Source organism: Pelecanus crispus, chromosome 11, assembly GCF_030463565.1.
Source record: "Pelecanus crispus isolate bPelCri1 chromosome 11, bPelCri1.pri, whole genome shotgun sequence".
Taxonomy (NCBI): Eukaryota; Metazoa; Chordata; class Aves; order Pelecaniformes; family Pelecanidae; genus Pelecanus; species Pelecanus crispus.
Genome location: NC_134653.1, coordinates 1,504,515 through 1,528,866, shown reverse-complemented (window position 1 = coordinate 1,528,866; position 24,352 = coordinate 1,504,515). Strand labels below are relative to the sequence as shown.

At 48.9% G+C, this 24,352-nt stretch overlaps 3 protein-coding genes across 5 annotated transcripts; 1 reads left to right on the top strand and 2 right to left on the bottom strand.

Annotated features, from left to right (window-relative positions):
- Positions 1-2,433: 2,433 nt before the first annotated feature.
- On the bottom strand, positions 2,434-4,452 carry PGP (phosphoglycolate phosphatase). Its single transcript, XM_075718549.1, has 2 exons — positions 3,828-4,452; positions 2,434-3,242 (listed from the first exon to the last, which is right to left on the bottom strand). Exons 1-2 carry the CDS (start codon positions 4,450-4,452, stop codon positions 2,917-2,919), a joined length of 951 nt encoding a protein of 316 aa, XP_075574664.1. The 3' UTR covers positions 2,434-2,916.
- A 539-nt stretch (positions 4,453-4,991) lies between these two features.
- E4F1 (E4F transcription factor 1) lies at positions 4,992-14,802 on the top strand. Of its 3 annotated transcripts, XM_075718356.1 has the most exons (14): positions 4,992-5,148; positions 5,598-5,749; positions 5,889-5,985; positions 6,388-6,593; positions 6,807-6,927; positions 7,210-7,362; positions 7,681-7,847; positions 8,375-8,602; positions 8,935-9,040; positions 9,556-9,773; positions 10,143-10,341; positions 11,588-11,748; positions 12,544-12,606; positions 13,282-14,802. In XM_075718356.1, exons 1-14 carry the CDS (start codon positions 4,992-4,994, stop codon positions 13,627-13,629), a joined length of 2,376 nt encoding a protein of 791 aa, XP_075574471.1. In that variant the 3' UTR covers positions 13,630-14,802. The 3 variants fall into 3 exon arrangements, with proteins under 3 accessions (XP_075574471.1, XP_075574473.1, XP_075574472.1); XM_075718358.1 differs by lacking the exon at positions 4,992-5,148 and having other exon boundaries at positions 5,708-5,801; XM_075718357.1 differs by lacking the exon at positions 4,992-5,148 and having other exon boundaries at positions 5,708-5,801; positions 5,886-5,985.
- Positions 14,803-15,305: 503 nt separating this feature from the next.
- ZDHHC4 (zDHHC palmitoyltransferase 4) lies at positions 15,306-23,222 on the bottom strand. Its single transcript, XM_009488664.2, has 8 exons — positions 23,151-23,222; positions 22,937-23,067; positions 20,446-20,519; positions 18,581-18,759; positions 18,356-18,481; positions 17,447-17,691; positions 15,824-16,369; positions 15,306-15,442 (listed from the first exon to the last, which is right to left on the bottom strand). Exons 2-7 carry the CDS (start codon positions 23,057-23,059, stop codon positions 16,091-16,093), a joined length of 1,026 nt encoding a protein of 341 aa, XP_009486939.2. The 5' UTR covers positions 23,060-23,067; positions 23,151-23,222; the 3' UTR covers positions 15,306-15,442; positions 15,824-16,090.
- Positions 23,223-24,352: the final 1,130 nt, after the last annotated feature.

Genomic DNA, 24,352 nt, shown 5'->3' with positions numbered 1-24,352 from the left:
AGTATCTATCAAGGGAAAATACGGCTTTTAGACATTTTCCTATCAAACGTGGTCCAGGACTGATCAAACTCAGCCAAGAGGGCAGCTCATGCTGGGGTTTCTCATCATCAAAGCACCCCCCTCCCCACGCAGTCTTGTTCCTTCTGTAAGTCAAAGCCGAGCTATTTTGGTAGAAGATCACCGTCTCATTCTCGCACGCTCCTTCGGTGGGATGTGAACTCCAACTCTGGACGAACTCACAGCTGAACGCTGTGGCCAGCGAGAGTTAAACCACCATCATGCTCGCTCCTTTAAAACAGCAAAACGGAGAACGCAAGACTGCAGCGTCCCGTGCTACGGCTCTGCTGAAAACAGGAACGGTGTTGGAACAGCCAAACCACCGGTTCTGCTTCCGCCAACCGAGGCGTTACAGGGATCGGGCAGCGCTCCCCGCAGCGCAGCCTGCTAACTGGCTTCTGCTGAGTGCAAGAAGTTTGAAAAACAAGTTGCAACAGGCAGATGGGGCGTTCTCCCCGTACAGGTTTCAACAACTGCACAGCAGACGCTTTCCTACTTTAAGAAACGTATGCCCTGCCTGATCTAAAGCACGGCAACAAAGCAAAAACCTTTATAAAACGTTTGTGAAAGGATTATTGCATTCCGCTCCGTATACTCTTACTCAAAGCAGCAAATCCCAGCCCACGCTAAGAGCCTTGCACACCTCCGGGCGCCTGAACCAAAGAAATACGCTCCAGGGTTTGGATTTCTTTCCCCGATACTGCATGTCAGGATTAAAGATGATGAATGCAAACTGCATCCCTGACTCCCAGAATTTCCACGCAGTACAGCTGCGCCGCAGCTCACCGAAAGAGACTACAAAATAAGACAACGCCAGGGGAAAGTAGGTTTGCAAGTTTAATGTACATTCAAGTAGAGCCTTAAAAACCATTTGGAAGTTGATACAGAGTTTTGAAGCATGATTGATACCGTCACCAGCACATTACAGCATACGTGAATCGAGGTAATGGTTCCCTTGTACAGTGAACAGTACTCAGCAGGGACGGCGCGCTGCCTGAACGAGGCTGAGCGCCTCTCCTGCCGTTTGCTGCTTTACTTGACATATTCTCAAGTGATAAGCACCAGATACAGGAACTGAATCAAAGAACACATCGTTAAGTCGGACCCTACCAGCAGGAAACCCATAACGTCCGTTTCCACCTTACCAAAGTGGAAGTTCTACCTGTAGGTATTTCTCTGCGACTTTCCACAGTCGCAGCCTTCTAGCTGGAGGCAGGAACAGGGAAGAGATTATCCCTGCTTCCTCACACAAGCCCGAGTTACCAACGAACGCCCTTTTACAAGATCCAGCTAATATTCTGGTGCCAGCGAAAGACAATGCGAACCGCGCGGTTATTGCTGTACAAGGTGGCAGGTCTACTCGTTTCGAGTGTCCGAGCGGAAGGAAACGGCATCGACACACTGCTAGGGCTATTCAGCTGAACAGCGGGAGATGAAGGAAGGCCAGTGTTTAAATTTAACTGCTGCTAGTGGAATCTACGGAATAAAAGCGTGTCATTTGCATATCTAATTTTTCACTTAATTCTGTAACGCAAAAGCTTTCAACTCTGGCCTTTGATTCAGCCAGAACAAAAATCTACCCCGTAGCCTGAGCCGTGCGTCACCCAAACCCACCTAAAGATCGAAATGAAATCATCACCTGAGCAAGCAAGCAAGCACTCCTCTTCAGACAAGCAACTGGTGCCAGGCCCCCACGCCAGGCACAGGCGGAAGATTTTAACCTCAGGTATCGAAAGGAAGCACGTGCCATCGTCACACACAGCCAGCGCGCTAACGGGCTTATTGCGGTGGAAATCTATACTGTGTGCTACATCCGTCCTCCGTGGACCAAGCGTTAACTCGGACTCTGCAGGTAAAGCCAAGGCAAGCGGCTGTGTTGATGCTGAGGGAAGTACAAGGGCTAACTCGGTACTAATCCCGTTCTTTCTGGGCAGCAGCAGGAGCGAAGGACAGTCCTACGCGGTTACAGACTGTCTGCGTTACCAAATGCAAAAGTTTAGGAGAATTAAACCTACTGTGACCAGTGAAGTACGTTCCTCTTATCCTCCCTTTTGGGAAACAAGATATATTATCATATACTATACTTAAATTTATATTTTAAATATATTCTGATATATATTTAGGATCGGGGTGGTTCCCACACGTACATGTACTTTACACGTACATCCAACGCCTGGACAAATACAGTACACAGAAGACACCGTTTGCGTTCTGCGAGTGGAATCATCCTGCATCTGCGTCACAAGTGCAATTTGCAGCGGTCAAACAAAGGAGACGGATTTCAGTTTCTGTGACCTGACGCCGCGCTTGCAGCAGGCTGTACCGCTAAACAGGACCATGTCCGGGGGTGGGGGGGGTGGGGGGGGAAGGAACCTAAGGCCAAGCGCTAATTCTGCCAGCCACCGCAAGCGTTTCCAAACACAGCTGCTAAGTTACTACACACTCCAAGAGTTATTTCCCTGAATAAACCAGACTGAGCCACGGCCCGTCCGGGCAAGGACACGCTGCAGGTTGTTGGGTTCTTTTCCTCAGATCAACCAGCTCTACTTTCCTCGGCTCAGTGTAGAGGACAACATGCCATCAAGTATCACAAACATTTGGATAGATGGGATGCTTATAATTTAAAAAAAAAAAAAAGCCCCAAGCCCACAAGACTGGGGTGACACCGTAATGCCCTCTGTTTCAAAGTGCATTTTAAGACTGAGCTGTAAACAACATTGTATTGAGAGGACAGAAAGGTTAAAAAGCTAAGGGCTGCTAACTCCAGGTGGGATCCTAGCGAGGAGGTTACTGTCACAAGGTGATTAACGGGGGCCTTCCTCGGGGCACCGCCGCAGGGGCTGCAAGCATTTCGCTATATTAATCCCCCAGCGCTGGGAGGAGGTCGGCTATGCTATCAACGTAGTAATCAGGAACCAGGCTCTGCCTGGCAGGACAGTTGCTCTCCTGGTGGCCCCTCACTTCGTCCAGCGTGGTGACGCCGGTAAGTGTCAGCAGCGTGGTGAGGCCGCAGCTGTTGCCCATCAGGATGTCTGTGTCCAGCCGATCTCCCACCATGATGGTACGAGCGGGATCGATGTCAAACTCACTCGCCACGCAATCAAACATGTACCGGTTAGGCTTTCCGACGATGAACGCCTCACGCTGGGCTGCCGTCTCCACCGCTTTTACCAGGCAGCCGGTCCCTAGGGAGAGAACAGAGAACACTGATGAGAGGCTGTAGAAGCCTCTCGGCATCCACACGAGCCGGTACAAAACCGCGTGGTGCTTCGGAAATGCGACGCCTCAGCTTTACAGACAGGACAGGCAGGGGAACGGGTTAGTCCTAAGGGAGGCGGTGAGTAAAACCTGCCAGGAGGCTGGAATGCTGTCTCGTGTCGAGACCAAAAGGGAGCCGCTATTCCCCGAGTAAAGGATCCACAAGGATTCCAAAAGGGAGCCGCTATTCCCCGAGTAAAGGATCCACAAGGATTCCAAAAGGGAGCCGCTATTCCCCGAGTAAAGGATCCACAAGGATTCCAAAAAGGAGCTGCCATTCCCCGAGTAAAGTGAAGGATCCACAAGGATTCTCCCTCTTTTCGGGGGTGCAGCGAGGAGGAGGGGAAGCCCAGGCCCCGGGACACCAAGCCTGGTGCTGCCCTCGTCCCGAGATGCAGGGCTGAGCCCGGGGGGCCCCGGAGCCCGGGGCCTTGCCACGGGCGGCTCCGAAGGGGCCGGGGCCGCCTCCCCGCAGCCCCCGGCCGCCCCCCGGCCCCCCCCGCCCCGCGCACCGGGGATGGCGGCGCCGCCCTCGAGCGGGAGGCGGTGGTCGCGGTTGGTGCCGACGAGGAGGCAGTCGGGGCCGCCGCGCAGGAGGTAGCGCAGGGCCTGGCACAGCTTGGCGTAGCTGAAGTGCTCGTCGAAACCGACGAGGACGGCGCGCACGGCGGGGTCGAGCGGCGCCTGGACCCAGTCGGCGGGCGCGGGGCCGGGCAGGGCGGCGGGGCCGGGCCCCAGGTGCGGGATGCCGGCGGCCTCCAGCTCGGCGGAGAGCGCCGGGCTGCCCAGCACGTAGGCGGCGGCGCCGGGCGGCAGGGCCTGGCGGAGGTAGCGGGCGGCGCAGAAGGCCGAGCCGAAGACGTGGCGGGGCTCGGCGGGCGGGAAGCCCAGCCGCCGCAGCTTCTCGGTGTAGGCCACCCGCGTCCGGCTGCTGTTGTTGGTCACGTAGCACAGGCGCTTGCCCGCCGCCGCCAGCCGGCCCAACGCCGCCGCCGCGCCGCCCACCGCCACCTCGCCCCGCCACAGCACGCCGTCGCAGTCGAAGAGCAGCGTGTCGGCGGCGCCCAGCACGGCGCGGGCCGCCTCGGCCTCCAGCCGCCGGCACCGCCGCTGCCCGCCGCCCGCCGTGGCCGCCATGGCCGCCCCGCTGCCCCTCAGCCGCGCGCCCGCCCCCCGCCCGCCCCCATTGGCCGCCCCGCGCCCGGCCCGCGCCCCTATTGGGCGGTGGCGGAGTTGGCCCCGCCCACCCCGCCGGGAGCCGGCGCCCGGTGCCCCCTACCCGCCCTTCCGCCCGGCGCCACTGAGGGCGGCCGGCTGGCTGCGCTCTCATTGGTCTCCCGCCTCATCGGCCCGCCCCCCGCGCGCTGCCATTGGCCAAGATCGCGCCGTCACCCCCGGCGCCCCGCGACCCGTTGGGCTACCCGCCCGGCCCAGGGGCTCGTTAGGTAACTCGTTAGGCTCCGGTCCGTCCGGGCACGGCGGTCAGAGGTCACCGGGGGGGGGACACGCGGGGGCCCGGCACCACCGGCCGCCCGCCCGCGACCCCGGAACCCCCCGCGCGGCGGCCGCGTTCCCCGCCGAGCCCCCCCCACCGCGGCCCGTCCAGCGGCACGCGGCCCGTTGTTATGACGACACGGCCGTAAAGCCGCCATCTTGGCGGTGCGGCTCGTTGCGACATGGAGGCCACGATGGCAACGAGCGCGGGGCCGGCGGGGCTTACGGCAGCCGCGGCCGAGGAGCGGGAGGGGGCGGCGGCAGCGGGCTCCGGCCCCGCCGCGCCTCCCGCCGGCCCCGCCGCCTTTCTCAGCCTCCCGGCGCCCTTCAGCGAGGAAGGTACCAGGCGCGGGGCGGGCGGTGCCGCCGCGACAGGGCCCCGGCCGGAGCCGAGGGGGGAGCGGGGCGGCGGGGCCCGCGGAAGGCCCTGAGGGGGGCCCGGCGCGGCGGAACCGGCCCCCGCGGCGCCGGGCGCGGGGTGAGGGGGGGGTCCCGGTGGTGCCGGGTCTCTCAGCGGGGGTCGAGGAGGCAGCTGGCGCCGGGGGCTCCGCGCCCCGTCCCTCCGGCGGGCTGTGAGAGCGGAGCCCTGGGCGATCGCCCCGCTCCGCCCCAGAAACCGCCCCAGGGCAGGAGCGAAATCGCCCTGGGGCCGCGCATCCCCCCCGGCTCCCTCCCCTCCTGGGGCAGGAGCTCAGCGGGCCCAGCAGAACGCCAGTTCTTCGGTGTAAACGCTGCTCGTTAACGGGTGCCGCGCTGCACTAAACCCACGGCTGAATTTTAAATCGCAGATGAAGATGACGTGCATAAGTGCGGTCGCTGCCAGTCGGAGTTCACCTCCCTGGAAGAATTTGTGCAACACAAGTTACAAAAGGTCTGCCAGCGAGCTCCAGAAGCTCTCGCTGCTGCATCAGCAGGTCTCCTCAACCAAGAAGTACAAAAGGTGACAGCAGGCTTCTCCTTGAGCCGTGGCTGAAAATAATTAGGATGCAATGGTCTGTTGGGTTGGAGGGGACAGAACAGAATACAGTGTTTTCAAAGGTCGTAAAACCTTTCTGCTAAAATGTCATCTGTTGCAGCAGGTCGTTCCGTCTGTCGAGGAGTCGATAACTGTTGCTCATATCGTTGTTGAAGCGTCTTCAATAGCAGAGGAGATCAGCAGTGCATCCGCGATAGTAGGTGAGCTTCCAGACGCTTGCTGTTGTACCCCTGCCGGGTTAGGAACTTGTCTGCTCGCCCAGCGCCCGCTTCTGCTTGATTTGTGCCGTAGTTGGGTACGTGACACCTCGGTGTTACGAGTGCTGGGACTTGGGACGGAGCGTTACCTCAAAGGTGTGAGAGAGGCATCCCGAGGCCGGCTTTGCAATTCTCTCCACATTAATACAAAATAGATTTAAAACTCCATTCCAGAAATGCCGCATTTTAATATTTACATTGTGGTAACTTCACAAAGACCCGTGTTCCGGGTTTAAGTACCTGTTTCTCCTTCCTGCTGCCTGAAACTCTGAAACAGTAAATCGCTCTATTCATGTAGAGCTCTCTTCGGTAAAGAACGTAACTGTTTTCGTACCCTTTTCCCAGGTAGTGGGCACATCAAAGAAGTCATTGTTGCAGGAGACCACGTTTTTGAAAACCCAAATGGTCACGTTGATGGGGAAGTCGCTGAAGAGCAAGGCAACCCTGATGATCAGGAGCAGGATATTTCCACAGAACTGATAAAGGTTAAGCTGCTGGTTAACAAAGAAGGGCGATATGTATGCGAATTATGCCAGAAGACGTTTAAAACGGTAAGTATCGCTTCCACTGCGTTTGGGTTAGCGAGTTATTTAGGCTAGCTGTTAACTAAGATGTCTCAAGGCTCGCTAACGTACTTCTCTACTGCATGCTATGCTTTCAAAAGGAAAGTTCTGCTTTCAGAAGGAGCGTTATTGTTCTTTACAGTTGAAACGTAAAATCCTTAATCGTTTGGAACTTCTTTTAAAATGAAATTCTTTCCGTAGGCCAGCATCCTCAAAGCTCACATGATCACTCACAGCAGCAGAAAGGACTATGAATGTAAACTCTGTGGAACTTCCTTTAGGACAAAAGGGTCTCTGATTCGACACCATCGGCGTCACACTGGTAAGACAGTTCTCCAGAATAGGAGTTCCTGGTTGCTGGAGCACGCCGTGCATGGTTGGTTATCCAGCTTACCTTCCCGTGGAATTTATTGCTGCTTTCCGTTGCTGAGCTGAGACCGTGAAGCTCCCTGACGTCTGGGGTGCTGGGAGGCAACACGGGGTTCTGGGATAAGCATGGTCCGCTCACTGTAGGAAGCTGCAAGCGTTCTAGCAGCCTGTCGCATAGGGCAAATACCGGCCGTGGTTATTTTAATGCTGTTGTTTCGATTCTCGTCATTTCCAGATGAAAGACCTTACAAATGCAAGAAATGTGGGAAAAGCTTCCGGGAATCGGGAGCTTTGACTCGGCACCTGAAATCTCTGACACCTTGCACTGAAAAAGTTCGCTTCAACATGAACAAAGAAATAGTAGTCAATAAAGATGATTTGCCAACAGGTCAGTGATGCTGCCCTGCCTCTGATAAACCTGAGCGTGCTCCTGGTACCTGAACTACAAACTCTTTTTCATTTATGAAAAAAACACTGCTGTGGTCTTCAGTTTGTATCTTTTATACAGGAAAATGTTAATTTATAGAGCTAAACTATTAACCTGAAGGGCATGTAGCCAGGCGTCGACCGTGAAGAATGTTTGTGAATCTGGTACAAAGACGGCTTTAAAATGCGTCTTATTCTAAGACATGTTTTGTGTAGGGCACAGCAAATTGATGAGGGGTGGCAGTACGCCAAGTGATTCACTGTGCTGCTTTTCTTGAAGGATCCTGCAGTTCAAACGCCGACACTGTTTCATCAATAGCAAGTGAATCCATCGAGACCTCACCCGTGATTCATCTCGTGACGGATGCAAAAGGCAACGTTCTTCACGAAGTCCATGTCCAAATGCAGGAACTTCCCGTGGTGGATGCGAAATCCCTGGACCAAGATGTGAGTGTCGTTTCTCTTAAATACCCTTCGTGTGTTTTATGCAAAACAGTATTTTGAAGTATTTCACCTCACGAACAAAATTTTCTTAGGTGCTGAGAATAAATCTGTGTGGTGGAAGTAAATGGTTAATTAGCTTCTTTTTCATCTGAGAACATAGAAGGCACTCTGCTCTGACCTTGTCTGGCCATCTGCTGCTGCTGAGCTTAGCAGCACGTGTATAGCAAACAGGGGGATGTGTAGGGTTCACCACCATGTACTGGACGATACAGAAGGTGAGAGGATGTTCTTGTTGACCGTTCCCTGCTACAGGACCCCGTGGTAGGAGCAAAGGCTTGGACTGTATGTTTTCAGAGTACAGATTCACCTCATCTTCCTCCCTAGTCCAAGATCATTCCCTCATTGATCTTTCAACCCTGTATCACAGCATTAGACACTCTAGAAAGAGTGACTGTCGTAGCAATACAGCCATACAAAACGGGCTAACTGCGTATTTGCTGTACCAACTCCTGGACCGTTTATTCCTTCAGCAATCGCATCCTGAGGAGCTGCCGTGTGAGGGGGAAGTGAACAGCGAGAACCTGCTGAGGCAGGCCATGAGGAATTCGGGTATTGTGATAGAGAGAGTCGCTATGGAGGAAATGCAAAAGCCAGATGAGCCTGCTGCAGCTGCTACAGAAGAACTGGAAAATGAAGTGGTGCAAGCAGAAGAGGAGCCATGTGGGGAACAGTGTGTTGAAGTAGAACAAGCGGACTCTGTATGTTTGTGTTCCATAAATAGATTAAGTTTTTAATCTTCCTTGCCTGCACTTGGTTGTGGACAGCACCGTTAGCCTCACCACCCCGCACGTTGCCCTCAGTGCATCTCTCCCTCTGCCTGGGTCTTTGTGTCAGTTTTTTTAGTTAAGTTTTTCACGTATGCTTTAAGCGTAGTGTTAGTACGCACGCACGCTCACTCTCTCCTGTTAACTCCTGTTAACTATATAGTCAAAGCTGGAGTATTTAATTGGGAATTGAATTTGGTTAGTGATGCTTACTGTACACACTTGTATAAAAAAATATTTATGTTGTACCGTTTTCTTTCCAATAGGCAGATGCAGAAAGAACAAATGGGTACAAAAGTTACATTTGCCCTCACTGTAACGAAGCCTTCAGCGAAGCTACTTCCCTCGAAACACACATCAAAGGTCATTCAGGTAAAGTTCTACCGCTTATGCTGTTGTCTGAAATGCACTGTGTCTTACTGCAACCTTAAGCATAGTACAGCTTGCTTTGTTTCAGATTCCTTGCCTTCACGTGCCTGTTAGCCATGCAAAATCAATTGATGCTTAACACACAAATATGAAAAGGTTGACTTTGGTTGCGCTCTAGAACAGAGGGTAAAAGAAATATTTAAAAGAAAAAAAAGATTCTATGTTTCAGGGCTTGCACTGCATCCTTGAAAGTAGAATTTTGTGATGAAGCCAATAAAAAGGTTAGCGAGGCAGAACAGGTTGGTAGGCTGGAACTGCTGCTTGAAAGGCATCAAAGGCCATAAGAGCAACATTTGAGCAGAATTCACTTACGAATGAGACAAAGCCCATATATGCAGTTGAAAATACAATTTCCCTCCTCCTCCAGGTTAATTTTTTTGTAAGAATTTTGCTACAGCACATACTAGATGTTGCTACTGCTGGTTGTCCTGTATCAACCACGCGTTCTCCCTCTCTAGATTACAAGCCTTTTAAGTGCGAGGAGTGTGGCAAAGAGTTCACAAAGGGCTATCTGCTAAAAAAGCATCAAGAAGTGCACGTGAATGAACGGCGCTTCCGCTGCGGAGAGTGCGGCAAGCTCTACAAGACCATTGCGCACGTGAAGGGACATCGAAGAGTGCACTCTGATGAGCGGCCGTATTCCTGTCCAAAGTGTGGCAAGCGGTACAAGACAAAGGTGTGCCTCCCTCACAACAGGCTTGCCTTCAGATTTTCCGTTCCAGAGCCAGGGTTTGGGAGAAGTTAGGAGGCTTTGCTCCTGAAAGAACAAATGCCAGCTCACCTGCCTCTTGTGAGAGCAGAAGCTCCAGGAGGAGTTTTAGTGGGGAAAAGAGGGACAGTCTTAATAAAACCTTCACATTTATGAAGAAACTCTTCCTTCGTGCGTGAAAAAATTGCGGAATAATAACAAACCCAAGTATTTATCGTGTCTTACATGAGAAGAAGTCCTCAAAGATGTTGACTTCTACCCTGGAAACTAAAATACTGCTTGCTTGAGTTCGTCCTTCCCCTCAGCTGCTCTTCTCTTGCTTCTCTCTTTGTACAGAATGCCCAGCAAGTTCATTTCCGTACGCATTTAGAGGATAAGCCTTACGTCTGTCAGTACTGCAGTCGGGGCTTTCGGGAAAAGGGCTCGCTGGTCCGCCACATCCGCCATCACACGGGGGAAAAGCCTTTTAAGTGTTACAAGTGCGGGCGAGGGTTTGCAGAGCACGGCACTCTCAACAGGCACTTAAAAACCAAAGGTGAGATGGCAAAGCTTGTCTGCGTTGCGGGGAGTGCGTGTGTGTTCTAGGATTGGGTTTGGACAAGCTGCTTTTTGGCTGAATGGTAATGATTTTTCAGAGCGGATCTAACGACCTTTGTCCAAGGCCATTTGTTTATCTGCGTCGCAGTTGCATCAGAAGGAGATGCATTCTATTTTTTTCCATCTACCTTAATGAATATTCCTATTGTGATCTTTCTGATCAAAAATGATACTGAACAATCAGACATAAACCAGTTCTAATATAAAATCTAGATCATCTAACTAAAGAGAAAGATAACCAAAATGGAATTTGTATCAAGAATGTAACTGCAGGGGTGCTGTGGACTCTCTGCTCCAAACTCTGGCTTAAGTGGTCTCTGCAATGTTGCCACTGCCCTAAGTGGGGAAGACAGACCCTAAACCGTATGAGAGTCTACCCCGAATTGTGAAGTGGTTCTGGTCCAAGGCTGTACACAAAGAGGGAGAAAACTAATGTTTTTGCGAAGTAATGCCAGAGTGAGCTTGATTTCTGTGTTGGGGAAGAGGCGAGAGGACTTATAGAATGTAGCACATATCGTTATGGTTAAACTTGCCAATTGGGGGGGGGGGGGCTGGCATTAAATTTGTACTAATTTGGGGGTTTTATGAAATCCTGTAAAAACACAAAGTGTGGATGTGCTGCGAGGAAAATGTCTTAAGTAGAGTTAAGTTCTTACAGATAATCTTGTTTGATCGGATTAGTTGCACTGGACCTGCTGCTCCTTTAGCTCCTAAGCATGCATTTTCAAACTTCTTCAGGTACTGATGATGATGTATTGAGATTGTAAAGGACAATACACGTTTACCGTATCTCCTAGGTAGATACGGAAATGTAATGCATAGGCAGAAAAGATATAAGACTTAAAATATACCAAAAGTCTTACTGTATGTTCTTCACATACGGCTTTTGAAATCCTATATGGTTTTACGCATCTGAATTTAGTTGTGTATTTTTTTTAAATGACACCGGACAGTTGCTCTGCTCGAGGGTCAGTTCTGTTGTCTGATGTCATGTAGGCCTCTTCTAGGCCATTATTTGGACTGTCTTGGTGGGATGAGAGCCCGTCGTCCGACTGCTGGTTGCTTGTCGGCGACACCCTGTTAAAAGGGTCTCGTTTGTGCCACGTAGTATTTTCTAGGTACTCCCGTATTTGAGATGGTTATGAAAAATACTGTTTTTCTGGCGGTTTTGGAATACCATTCAGGTGGCTGCCTCCTTGCTTTGAAAGAGGTGGAAGAAGTGATGGTGTCTGAGGAAAGTCAGTCAGCTGACAACTTAGCTGCAACGGTCATTTCTGAAGATCCTCACACTGTGTTGGTAGAGTTTTCTTCGGTGGTAGCGGACACTCAGGAATACATCATTGAGGTAAGAAGTGGGGCGAGCAGCCTTCTCATTCCGAACTGAGCACGGTATTTTGTCAGTAAAAACCGCAGTTGTGCATGTTCCTCATCTAGGCTTTTGGGAGAAAGTAAAATAGGGTCTATCCGAAGCTATCCCTGCCTGCAGGACCCTAGGAATAAGTAGGATTAATCTTGTTCAGAAGGAGAGCGCCAGGAGCCTACTTCACCACCCTTCTGAAGTCCCGCATGTAACGCAGGCAGGAAAATGAGAACACGGGGAAGACTGACAGTAGTTCATTAGAAGGCTGAGAACTTCTGACCATACCAGACTGCAAACTTGCTTCAGCTTTCCCTCAACTTTTACATACTCTTTTCTCCCATTTCTATTTAGCTTATTTTGTCCAAAATAATCTCTGTTGTTTTTAATGGGCTGTGGCTGCCAAAAGCAATGAACTACGCGTTTTGCTTTCTCCCACTTCGTGACAAAGAGCCAGTACGCATCCGGGCAGAATAACACAGCTCATTTATTGAGTCCCTTTAGTGCTGCCATAGATTTTCTGCAATAGGAGAAAAATCTGCCAGTTGGCCAAGTCCTGCTGAGAGAGGATGTTCTCTCTCAGTTATTTGTGAGCACTTCACATTACTTTTAAGTAGCTCTTGATAATGGGATTTGGAGGGAATTTCAAGTTGTTGTCTTTAGAGTAGCTACTGCATCATGAGGGGAACAGAAAGACTTTTGTAAAAGACCTTAGCATCTTGGTAATTAAAGATTCTTTTAAAAGTAATCTAAAAAGGGAATAATCATATTTTGTCTTTCAAGACTGCTACTGAAGACATGGAGACCAGCGAAGCTACTGAAATAATAGAAGGAACAAGACATGAGGTAAAGCAGCCACATAAACTATTATTCCGGGGACTAGCTGTAGGTGAAATAAATTGCTTTTAGTGTCTAAAAGTCATGCTAAATAAACCCAACTGCAAATAATTAATTTACCTACCTCTGTAGTTTTGCAGACCCATCTGTATAAAACTGTAGCGCTGGTCATACTGGGTTTGACTGAGCTCTGTTAGCTCCAGATCCTCTCGGTGGTGGTCGCTAGCGACTCGCGTGGCTTCACACATGAGAGTGCAGCTGCTGGCTAAGTAGAATTGTATGGCAACGCTTCAGCCTTGGGGACATGATCCTCTTAAGGTACTCCTGAACGCTAGAAATAATGGTTGCTGCAAAGTCAGAGGCTGGCTGGGCTCTTGACTGGCAGTCCATCAGTTGAAATGTCTGGGCGTGCATTGCTGAGATTTCTCTATAAACAGCAGTTTGACTTTCTGTAGGAAGTACGCTGCTGGCAAAAGATCTTCAGCGACACAAGGTGTGACATGTTCTAGGAGGCTGCTGCTCGCGGGGTGATGAGCACTTCAGTGAACAGCTGGAGGAAATTGCAATTAAATGCTGCTTGGTGTACGGCCCTGCTGGTCATAAAGCACTGTTTATGGTGATGGTAACCGTCTGTACTTCTAAAATACACCAAGAAATAACATGGCCTCTTTTCTCTTCATGTAGGTTGACAGCCACATTATGAAGGTCGTGCAGCAGATAGTAAATCAAGCAAACTCCGGTCACCAGATCATCGTACAGAACGTCACCGTGGCAGAAAACTCAGAAGTAACCACAGATGCTGCGGACACCATCACCATCGCGACCCCCGAAAGCCTCACGGAGCAGGTAGCTATGACGCTGGCTTCCGCCATCGGAGAGGGAGCGGTGCTGACTACGGAGGGTAGCATCGAGACGGAAGAAGCAACGGTGACAATGGTGGCGTCCGAGGACATTGAAATAATGGAACACGCAGGAGAGTTTGTGATCGCCTCCCAGGAGGGGGAGGTGGAAGTCCAGACTGTGATTGTGTAACGAACAGCATGCAGCTAGTGACAGAGGCTAATGTAAAACTTACTATTTTTCTCCAGTTTGGGGAATTTGGTCCTAAGTTTGCCATTATAATTGTTCAGAGAGCAAGGGAGAGAATGCTTCTATAGGTAAGTAAGTGGCTTAACAGGATGGTACACCCCCGAGATGTTTTCTGTTTAAAATGGAAATAATAGTTGTTAAAAACATCTGCATGGTTATACTGTGGAAGCAACTGATGTGCCATATTTGATGGTCTGAGTATTTTGTACAGCTTCCTCAAATTAAGGAAGATCCTTTGCAAAGCATTTACCTCTGACCACAGGACAGCAGTGTTCTGGTGTTTTAGATTTAAAAGGATTCAGAAAGTGAAGCAAGTATGTAGGGTCTCGTAAGAGACTCCTTAATCATATGCATTAAAAACCAACCAAGAAAACCAAACCTAAGGAGTTCTGGTGTGCATTCACCACCACTCAAAAACTTTCATGCCTTTAACCTCACTACTTTAGTCCTCCTAAGGCATGGTACTGCAGTATTTTATTTTATATCCTGGACAAGTAGCCTTATGTACTGGTCTATGAACAAATGCATCATTGTACCCTTGCAATGCCAGACAGGCTACTCTGAGAGCTAGTCTGTTGGTGTGTAAAGCCATATTGTATATGATTTTTTTTTTTTTAAAAACCATATACGGATTTTTAATGGCATATTGTACAGATTCGGCATGTAAATAAATACATTTTTAAAAATAAAGTTATTTAAAGTTCTTACTCTATTTTTCCAATTTCTGCTCTATTATCACTCAAACAGAAGAATTGCTGGAAGGAGAAAAGGGCCACTTAACGTTGTGCTTAAGAAACCTTTATCCTTGGGCAAGTCAAACACTGTTTTTTTCCCAAAAACAAACGCAAGCCTTTAAAGGCAGCCAGCTCATCTGTGCTTTGGAGATCTTTCAAGTGACCCCTAGTTAGAGGGATTTCAGAAGGTCACTTGCATAGCTGTAAGTTTACTTTTGTCTTCCACCATTAAGGCTGAGGGTTTCCTTGAGGGACACCAGTGAAAGTCAGCATTCACCTAGAGCATCCCTGAGCAGTGACGTGGTCTTCCACTGCTGTAGTGCCTTTGAAGTGGCCTGTTCAGTGGCTGCAGGTGGGCAGCCCTAGAAACAGCGGCAGCAACGGCAACGGCAACTTCCCCTGCTGCAAAATGTCCAAAATACAAAGAAATGCCTAAGACGTGATTGAGCCTCTCGCTGTCAACAGATGTATCGAATAATGCAATAAAGATGAGAAATGCCAGAAGGATTAAGTTTGTAAATGGCCAGGACCTGTACATCCAGAGCTCAGTATCTGATTTCAGATACCCTTGTCAGGATGCTGAAGTTTTGTCCAGAAGTCCAACGTTTTCATGACTCTACGACTGAAATTGCATCTTATTTTGAATGAGCTGAAAATAGGTATTGAGAAAGAGACAGCGGGTAAGGAGAAGCAGCGCTTCTGGTAGTTTGCTTTCCAAAATTAAGGTGCTCCATACTAGTACAAATTTGCAGTAGAACATGTTTTCTGCAGGTTAAGATTCTGCCAGTAATGGTTTTTTTTCCCAGCTAAATACATGCAACCTATTCTACATATTGTTAACAGTAATGGGTTAATCATTTGCCAACCAAAGGTACTTACAAGAAAGATGAAGCTTCCTCGGAGTTCACAGCAGCTCTTTGTTAGCTCTTCCTTTGCGAGTGCACACACAGAGAAAAAGATTCACTTCAGTAAGATAGACCAAACTTGCCCCTCCGTACCAGCAAATCCACTAGCAGTCCCCTCTAACAAGGAAACAAGAGGACTAAGCTTAACCTCAGAGATCTCGCCAAGTGCAGTATCTCAAATAGTGCTCTGCTGAGGCACTGCTATCAGAATACTGCTGAAAATAGTAACTCCCAGCTGAATACAGTCAGCTGGGAGTCACTGTTTTCCTGCAGGGAAAAAAAAAGCAAGTATTTGACAAATACGTGCGTTCAGGCGTTCACCCCTTCCACATGCGTAACATCGCTATACTCCTGTAAAGCCTCCTGCAGGAAGACCTTCTTAAGATGTACCAAAGTAACTCAGGAACTCAGTTTGCCTATTATACAGTGATACAATGCAGCATACAAACAGTAATCGTAAAAAAAAAAATTCCGTATGTGTTCCTTAGCTGAACCTACCTCTAGTACAGCTTGCTTCAATACTGCCATTGTGTCTGAAAAGACTGACAGGCCACTGTCACGACTGGTACGAGTAGTGTTACAGATAAACTTGGAAGAACTCCAGTTTTTTGAAGACTGGTTGGCTTTATAAAACATAGTTTCCAATGACTTAATTGAAATACAGTAATCTTTTTACAAAAGTTGTTTGGGGTATCAAAGCGCACCGCTGAAACAAAGTCTTACAAAAAGTAAAAAAATGCACATATAAATAACAACATTTCATTTTTAATTCTTTCTTTCCAACACTGTAGGAGGCTTAAAGATTTCCTTTAAATTCATCCAGACTCCTTTAGAATAAATGTTCCTGTAGACAACTCGTCTGTCATGAGGCTGCAGTGTTGGATGGTGGGAACACCCAGATCTTCTGGTTTTATACCATTCATTGGAAGTTTGGTTGGTTACGGCCAAGTATAGATTGAAGCAGCAGTATGCACCCAGTACGAGCGTGAGAAGGATAACAAAACCCAGCATGAAGACAATCCTAGGAAAAGTCAGGAAAAGGTGCTGCAAAGAAAGAAAATAATAACTTAGTTAAGAAGTTGGAGCATTAAATCACGTGGAGGCACGTGACCGCTGCAACACATCAGCCGAAATTCACATCTGTACGCACACGTAACTGCAGCCCCAGAAACAAGTGACAGCCCTGTCCCCCATCCAGCTCCGTGACGGTCTGTTCCCGATTCAATCTTTGAGTAAAGCAGAGAGATTGCCAGAACGGTATTTCCTCACAAGCCTGCTAATATGCGGGTGTGTTTTCTACACCATTCTATCTCTGAATGTTTGTACTTCATATTGGATTTTTGCTTGTTTGTTTGTTTAATTAAAAAAAAAATCACTAATGCAGATCAGCTGAAAACAATCTGCCAACTGAAGAGGCTACAATCTGGTACAACCTCAGGTTTTGCTGACATGGTACAGTTTAGGCAGCTCTTTTCTGAGTTAAATTCCAATATGGGGGAGTGGTAATGGTCCTGCTTGAACGTGAGCAAACATTCCCTGACCAAGATCCCTTTATAAAGAGTACAAGGCTGAAACATCTGTTGTCTAGGATGAGGAAAAGATAAAGCATTTACTACTTATCACCTCACTGCCGTACTACAGAAAGGGATGAGGGGATTGAAATGCAAATAGCTCAAGTGCTAGAGAGACTCAGGGTCACCCTCTGCTTGTATGCGAGAGAAAATATTCAAGTATCTAAATTCCAGGGTAGTACAGTCCTGCTTTAACATCTCCATGAAGGTATCTCAAGGATTGTCAACTGTTTCCTAAATGTTACTACAGTAGATGGTCAGTGGAACGTAAAGTCATTCTTTGTGAACCAGATCTGCTGAGTGAAAGCAGCCTGGAGACAGAAATCTGGAGAATGGGGAAGCGGGATGAAGTGCTCTGAGAAAAATCCCACATTTTTAAAGTATTCTGCAATGGCAGTTTTCTAAACCTAATTAGCTGTGTGAAGTTGGTAAAAAAACTGCAGCCTGTCCACACCCTGCCTGTGAGAACAGGTGGACTTATAAGATTCCTGAAAGCAAAGACTGAGATAAACCTTTTTATAAGCTAATAACCCAGAGAGCATAAACTTACCTGAATGAGGAAGAGAATCTCAACAGCATGCTCTTGTCCTTGGTCATCAATGTAACTCCCACGCATCACATTTGACAGCAGCACCACCTGGATGAGAAACGCTGCTGTGATGATTGCAATGGTTGCAGCCATGGCACTCAGCGTGAAGAGGTAAAGGAAGAAATACTTTGCGTTGAAGGCACCAATGCAGTTGTTGACCCACACGCAGTGGTGATCAAAACGATGTACACACATACTGCAGAAACCTGATGAGGAGTGAGTGACAAGACAGTTCAGTTATTTGCTTTTTAAATAATCAGTTTGGGGTTTGCACAGTTTAGGGTAGTTTTTCATCTGAAACAGTCTAAGAATTATGGTGGTGATTTAGCTGACAGCTTTTTTAAGAAAATACATTAATTTCAAATGCATATAACACCCCCCCTCCCCCCCCAATACTAGCAACAAAGACCTGTATCTCATTTCCTTTCTTATTCACCAAGACTGCAGCTCAAAGACTTTGGTTTCTCTGACAGTACTGCCTAGCAGAGCATATGAAAGGTAGGGATGGTAGCTCCCAGCTTTAGCTTAGATGGTAACAGCAAATTCTGCAAGAGAAACACAAAATCCCGAACTCGGGTCTTGACAGGTGATAATTTTTCATTTAACTTCTAGACGCTCAAAAGCTTGCCTGTTCCTGACCCCAAATAATACCCTCAGAACTGGTAATTTCTGTGAGAAGAAATAGCAGCGAAACAGTTCTACGGATGGGCAAAGGGCAGCTGTGACCCGGGACCCCAGTAAAACAAACACAATCCCATGTGCATCGAGCTGGATTAACAGAACAGATGTAGTGTGAACTGCAGTTATTGACAGAGAATTCACTTGGGAAAGCATTACTGTTATGCTTATCAAGGAAGTGAAGATTCTTACTGCAGTGTTTTGATCTGGCTGGCTTCTCCATGTTGCACGTAGGACACACGATGCCTTTCTGAAATAATACACCATCATATGCATAAATCTTAACCAACGATGCATGATTTGATTTTGTTATTACACCTGCGAAAGAAACAAGTAAAATAGTAAAAGTAATGCATTTGTAACATTTTTTAGGTTCCGTTTGCAAACAGTTACAGCTCACAATCAGCACGAGCTTACCAGGATTGGCCCGGGAGCAGAGAACGAAGCAGCCCATGTTCCCAGCCAGCAGCAGGTAGGGCAGCAGCAGGGGGAGGAGGTGGAACTGCAGCTCCCAGCAGTAAACAAACACTTCCCATGTGTATTCCCCATACACTGCAGCTTGCAAGGCTATGTGCAGCACAACAAACAAACAGCTTCTGTAACAGAAAGGGGACAGTCTATTTAATACTCAGCATCCCGATTAACAGGTCAAGTACACTCAGAGGTAATCAGCAAAGACTTTCCAAATGCAAGGAGACACCTCTTTTAGGTTTTCAGGCCAGCATGGATTACATATTAATAGTGTTTTCTCCATCCAACGGCTTCTCCTTCTCTTCTTCCCATATACATTCCTTTAAATATGCCAGCTAAATTCACTTCCACTATTGTCCCTTTGGATTTTTCTTCCAACAGTAGGGTCAAATACAAAGCACCCTTGGTGCTGACAAAATATGCCACAGCAACAGGCCACAAAACATTCTGCCAGAAGACATTTTCTGCGTGCTGCTCTGAAAGCAAAGAAAACCCCAGTAAAAGGTAATCTTAAAAAAACCCAACTGTAATAATATAAGCAGCCGTTAGGAAATAAGTGTGGCAGGAGGTTAGCAATGGCGAACACTAGTTCCAACCTGTCAGCAGAATACAGCTTCTGCGAGGCAAGTTGCACAACTGTCTGGCAAGCAGGTTTGTTTGGGATGCATCATACTGAGCAACAGCTTTCAGCAGCCTGGCAGATAGATGCTCAGATAAGGCACGCACTAGGAGAGCACTGTTCACTTACTAGAGTTCTCTGCATTATCCGTCAGTTTGCTGGACTTCTATTACAAGTTTTAAGTAACTAGTGATGTGTATTTTACTATGGCGGGAAGTCTGTTGCAGACAAGCTCTCCTCTCCTGCTCTCTCCTACACCACTTCTGTGTGCAATCCAGCAGGATCCTGCGGAGTCTCCCCTCAGCTGCAGGGCTACAAGAAGATACCCTCAAGTGCTGCACCTCACTGGACTTCTGCATGAACTGAAAAAGTCTCTCGCTTGTATGAGGCGACGCGGTCAAAGGGTGCGTGTGGAGGATCAAAGTGCCTCCAGCGCACAGCTTAATCTAGCAATGACAACTACACCAGGCTCATCAGATAATTGCTCTGCTGCTGGCTGCACATTTGACAGTGTAACCGCTCTCTCTTGGGCTGTGTTAACAGCAGAGAGTCTGCACAGCAGGCAACAAAACAACTGCAGCACGCATTCAACAGCTGTAGATGTTACACCCCTGAAGTGGCTGTTATACTGGAGTTGCTGCCCCCAGAGGAAAGGTATTTAAATCATTCCCGAAGTAGATCCTAAAGCACGGAAGTTTACAGAACGCTACAAAACCCACCTTAATACAGCAGCCTGCACATTGGCAGCTGTGCAGCCACCCCTTGAGCCACCTGGACAGCCAAGCTGCTGGACTAAGACTAATGGGATTTAAGGAGAGGATGGGGGTCGCTAGCTCTGTGTAAACTCATTCTGCAGCTGCCAGAGAGTCTGCTGTAATTCTCTCGTGGATGCAGTCTCCCACCAGTGTGACCAACATCTGTTACACTGGAAGCTACTGAGCCACATTATCTTTATTTGTCAATATGTTCAAATATTTCAGGGTCTCATCCTCCCAACAATAAGTAAGGAACAGAAAGACAACAGTGTGGCAAACCTTAAAGGGAATTTGTAATCCCTGACAAGCATCCCTCACGAAGAGAGAATATCTAAGGATAATACTGAAAGCTCTGACAATGGCAGGAGGTCACCTATAGTGGCCAGAAATACCAGTTAAAAAGTAAGGTCAAAAGCATTTAAAAAAAAGTGCAATACCTTGTGTGGAAGAGCCTGTGAAGCACCCTCTGTGTCACTCTCTGGAGCTGTGTGGGGATTACAAATGACAATACCTGAAGCAAATGAAAACACTGTGTTACCAGAATTGCACAGCACTTCTGCCTTGTGGCACGTTCAAACAAAAACATAAGTCACCTGATCCCTCAGTTATGTACCACTGTAGCCATACCACCGGGGAGGAAGCCCATTTTCAGGGGCATCTGAGCTCCTGAGAATACAGGCAGGCACATTGCTGGGGTTTTCAAAATGGGAGTGAGGTTCCATATTCTTGGAAGCCCAGAAGGCACAAACAAATGTATCTGGGTTAATATGTGAAAGTTATAAGGAGCTTATATCAGGTTATAGACTGGGTAACTGGCTAAGCAGAGGATAGAACTGAGCAATTTCTGAACTACAATATGCTTCATCAGGACATCTGACAGATGTAAGCGGAGATAAGCAAAGGGATAAAGCCTCCTCTCCTCCAGAAAAAGGGGAACCCCCCCCCCAACCAACCAAAAACCAAACCAACCCCACCAAAACCAGAAAATCCAGAGTTCCTTCAGCTACAGCTATGATCCAATCTGATTAACTCCATGTCTATCTAATTGCCGTTTCAAAACCAGCTAGACACGATGAAGAAGAAAACTGCTGTCTCCATTCAGCAGAGACCTCAGCAACAGTCTGTGACTGCGGAGTTGTTTGACTCTGCTGTTCAGAAGATGACAGATCTCTATAGCAACACACCGTTCCATCAGGGGTGGAGGAATTAGAGCAGCTGAGCCTATTTCTAGCTGACATGGGAATAAAACATGCAGTGAGAGCTGCTTGTCTCAGATGTGAAAGACCAGAAGGCAAAAAGCATATGTAGAGTTGAGAAAATGTTATAATATTTTTCTTTTAACTGGTATGCCTCATATCATCAGTTCAAGTGACAAGCCTTTTTTAAAAGAGGCTGCATACTGCAACAGGAAACACAAAACTAGACACAAAAGCAACCTGCATGCAACGGCAAAATTCAGATTTAAATTAACTGCATGCCTGTTCGTGCAGTCTAACATTACGTTCCATATCCGTCACTCCCCCACGTACACTACAGCAATCCCCTGTACTTCAGCCATTCCCTACACCAAAGCAAAAGGCTCTTGCAAATACGATTTGTGCTTGCAGCGATGACAGAAGTAGGAGAGAAGGAGAAGAGCTGTACAATGCATAGAACCATCTCGCATGACTGACCCGCTGCTGCAAGGAGAATGGGCTGGGGGTGGAAGGTGACTTGTCACAGAGCTAGAAACAGCTGTGCTGTCTGCGAGTTAATTACTCCACATTGCTCACAATGAATACTTTAAAGGATCTTAAAGGAGTGCCGTCAAACAATTTCAACAAACTTCCAGGCTGATACGCTTCATTAATTACAGTCAGAAATGAATTTAAAATACAGCATCTAGAGAAACTATTTAGGATTACCTATATTTATTTCATGCGTACAAGTATCAATTACATTTCTCCAGACAGTGACTTTACACCACAGCAGTATTTTAATTGCCGATTATTACACACGTTTCATAGAAGCAGCTATTAACAAATGTGGGAAAATAATAAATTTCTCTGCACAGTGATCTGCGTGTCTATAAAGCAAAATAAAAAGAAAGTATAATACTAGTAATAAAAATCAATGTCTGCTTAGACTCATGTAAACAGCATTAAATATTATTTACAATTTAAGTAATAATTCTCTTATCCTTTCCCTTCCAAGAACGCTACACCTTTTTTTTTTTTCCTTCTTCATTCAGACACAGCCCAATAGACAGAAAAATCAGCTAGCGCCTTTCCAATTCATTTCCTGTTTTTACAATAAAATGCCAGTTCTTAATCCTCTTTTAAAGCTTTTCATTCCTCCCTCTTTCTTAGGAGGAACAGTCTGCAGCATTATTACAGGCTCACATTAAAGAGCTTCCCCTAAAATATATGCTCCCGTTGTAATTCTCTCCCTATTTTAATTCTCAAACCTCCCCCCCACCTTCTTCCTCTTAATGACAGCAGCAAATACCATAAAATTGCGAATAGTTGGGGCCTCATTATTATTTAATTTCTCAAAGCTGACGTGTTATGGTGTCACCGAGCCATGTACTTTTAGCATCGCGAGAAGCTCCATCCTTACTACTACCCTGCGGTGACTGCAGGTGGCCAGACTGGCACACGCAGGAACAGGAGCTGCAAGACACAAATGGCTTTTTACTGCCTGCTTGGGCAGGATCTCATCAGCCAGAAGGAAACATATTTCCATTTCCAATCCCAATTAGCGCTTACCTGAGCGCAGTTGGCAAAATAGGACGAAATATGAAATACAGCATATCAGTACTCTAACAACATATACTAGCATCTTTTTTATGGAGGAGAAATACAGCAGCTGCACTAATTTTAGCACAGGGAACTAGGGCAGACCACCAGACCGGGAGCTGGTCATCGCTCTGAAAGCTCAGTTCTTTACCTGGCTTGCACCGTTGACACTTCTTGTGAGGAAACCCTCCTTCCTTCCCGAGCAGACGCAGAGTAGAGCGATAGCAGTGAGCACAGAACACAAGTAAATCAAGAAGAGGGTCAGAAAGTCCATCCTGAGCCCTGCAACGCAACAGAAGCAGCTTATCAGTGCCCCTCGGTGCCAGCCCTCCGCAGCCGTGCCCGGGCCTAGCCACGCTTCGCACCTTTCAGCGCATGGCTACCGCCACAGCGACGCGGCTCGGTGTCCTGCCAGCACACCCGAAGCCCCTCCACGAGGGCTTATGTCAAGGGTTTATGGATTCTATACAGCCCGAGACCCGGCGACAGGGCGACTCGTTGGCGGGGGGCACAGAAGCCGGGCGTCTGCCAGGCCTCGGGGCTCCACACCGCTGCCTGCAGCGCGGACAACCCGAGTACCGACGCCCTGCCCGGCCCGGGGAGGCCCTGCCCGGCCCGGGGAGCGAGGGCCGGCCCGGGGAGGCCGCTGACGGCGCCGGGCCCGAGGCCTGCGGCCTGCAGGCCCCCGGGCAGTAGGAGCCCGGGGCTGGCCTGGGGATGCGGTCGGGGCCTGCGGGCCGTCGAAGGCGCCGGTCCCCAGCGCCAAGGGACGCGGGACGGGAGGCGCCGGCCCCGGGGAGCGACACGGGGGGACACAGACGGGGCGCGGGGGGGGACGCGCTCCCCTCAGCCCGCCCCGGCGGCCGCCCTTCCCCCGAGGCCGGCTAATCGATCGCCGAGCCCCCGCCCCGGCCGCTCGGGGCTCGGCCGCAGGGCCTGTCGCACCCGGAAGCGGGCACGGCGGGAGGTGCCGGTCATCGGCCGCCCGCGGGGCCCGGGAGAGCGGCCCCGGCTGCCCCGCTCCGCCCGAAGGTGCCTTTCCAAGGAGGCCGCGTCTCCGGCCGGCGGGGAGCGGGCCCTGCCCCGGGCTGAGCGGAGCCGGGCGGCGGCGGCGGGATGGGGCTGCCCCGGGCCAGCACACCGGGAAGCGGCTGCAAACCGGGCGAGAAATCAGCCGCCGCCTCCTGAAGGTGCTGAGGCTGCTGGGGAGAGCCCTTCGTTGCGGCCTTCTTCGTTCCTCCGCGGCAGAAAAGGAAGATTAAAGCAGTAGAAATAAAAGTAACAAAGAGTAAAGCAGCAGAAATAAAAGTAACAAAGATTAAAGCAGCAGAAATAAAAGTTAAATCATTTTTATAAACTCAGAGTCACATGTAGAGTTCTAACGGTCCTGGGCAGCTCCTTACCGCGTGGGTTGAGTGCAGTCGATGCCCTGTTGCTGCTTGCAGAGGGTCCGTGTGGTGCTGCCAACTGGCACGGCGCATCGTGCAGAATTCCTTAGGAATATGCAAAAACTTCCTCAGATCCGCCGCATTTGGCGAAATCCCCTCTGAAGCAAAAATCCTTTTGT

Coding starts and splice junctions, on each gene's coding strand:
- PGP (XM_075718549.1), bottom strand. CDS start 4,452: ATGGCGGCCACGGCGGGCGGCGGGCAGCGGCGGTGCCGGCGGCTGGAG. Junction 3,243..3,827: donor GGGCGGCGCCGCCATCCCCG/GTGCGCGGGGCG, acceptor TTCTCTCCCTAG/GGACCGGCTGCCTGGTAAAA.
- E4F1 (XM_075718356.1), top strand. CDS start 4,992: ATGGAGGCCACGATGGCAACGAGCGCGGGGCCGGCGGGGCTTACGGCA. Junction 5,986..6,387: donor CAGTGCATCCGCGATAGTAG/GTGAGCTTCCAG, acceptor CCCTTTTCCCAG/GTAGTGGGCACATCAAAGAA. Junction 7,848..8,374: donor CGAAATCCCTGGACCAAGAT/GTGAGTGTCGTT, acceptor TTATTCCTTCAG/CAATCGCATCCTGAGGAGCT.
- ZDHHC4 (XM_009488664.2), bottom strand. CDS start 23,059: ATGGACTTTCTGACCCTCTTCTTGATTTACTTGTGTTCTGTGCTCACT. Junction 20,520..22,936: donor GTGTCAACGGTGCAAGCCAG/GTAAAGAACTGA, acceptor CATTTGCTTCAG/GTATTGTCATTTGTAATCCC. Junction 18,482..18,580: donor CTGCTCCCGGGCCAATCCTG/GTAAGCTCGTGC, acceptor TTTCTTTCGCAG/GTGTAATAACAAAATCAAAT.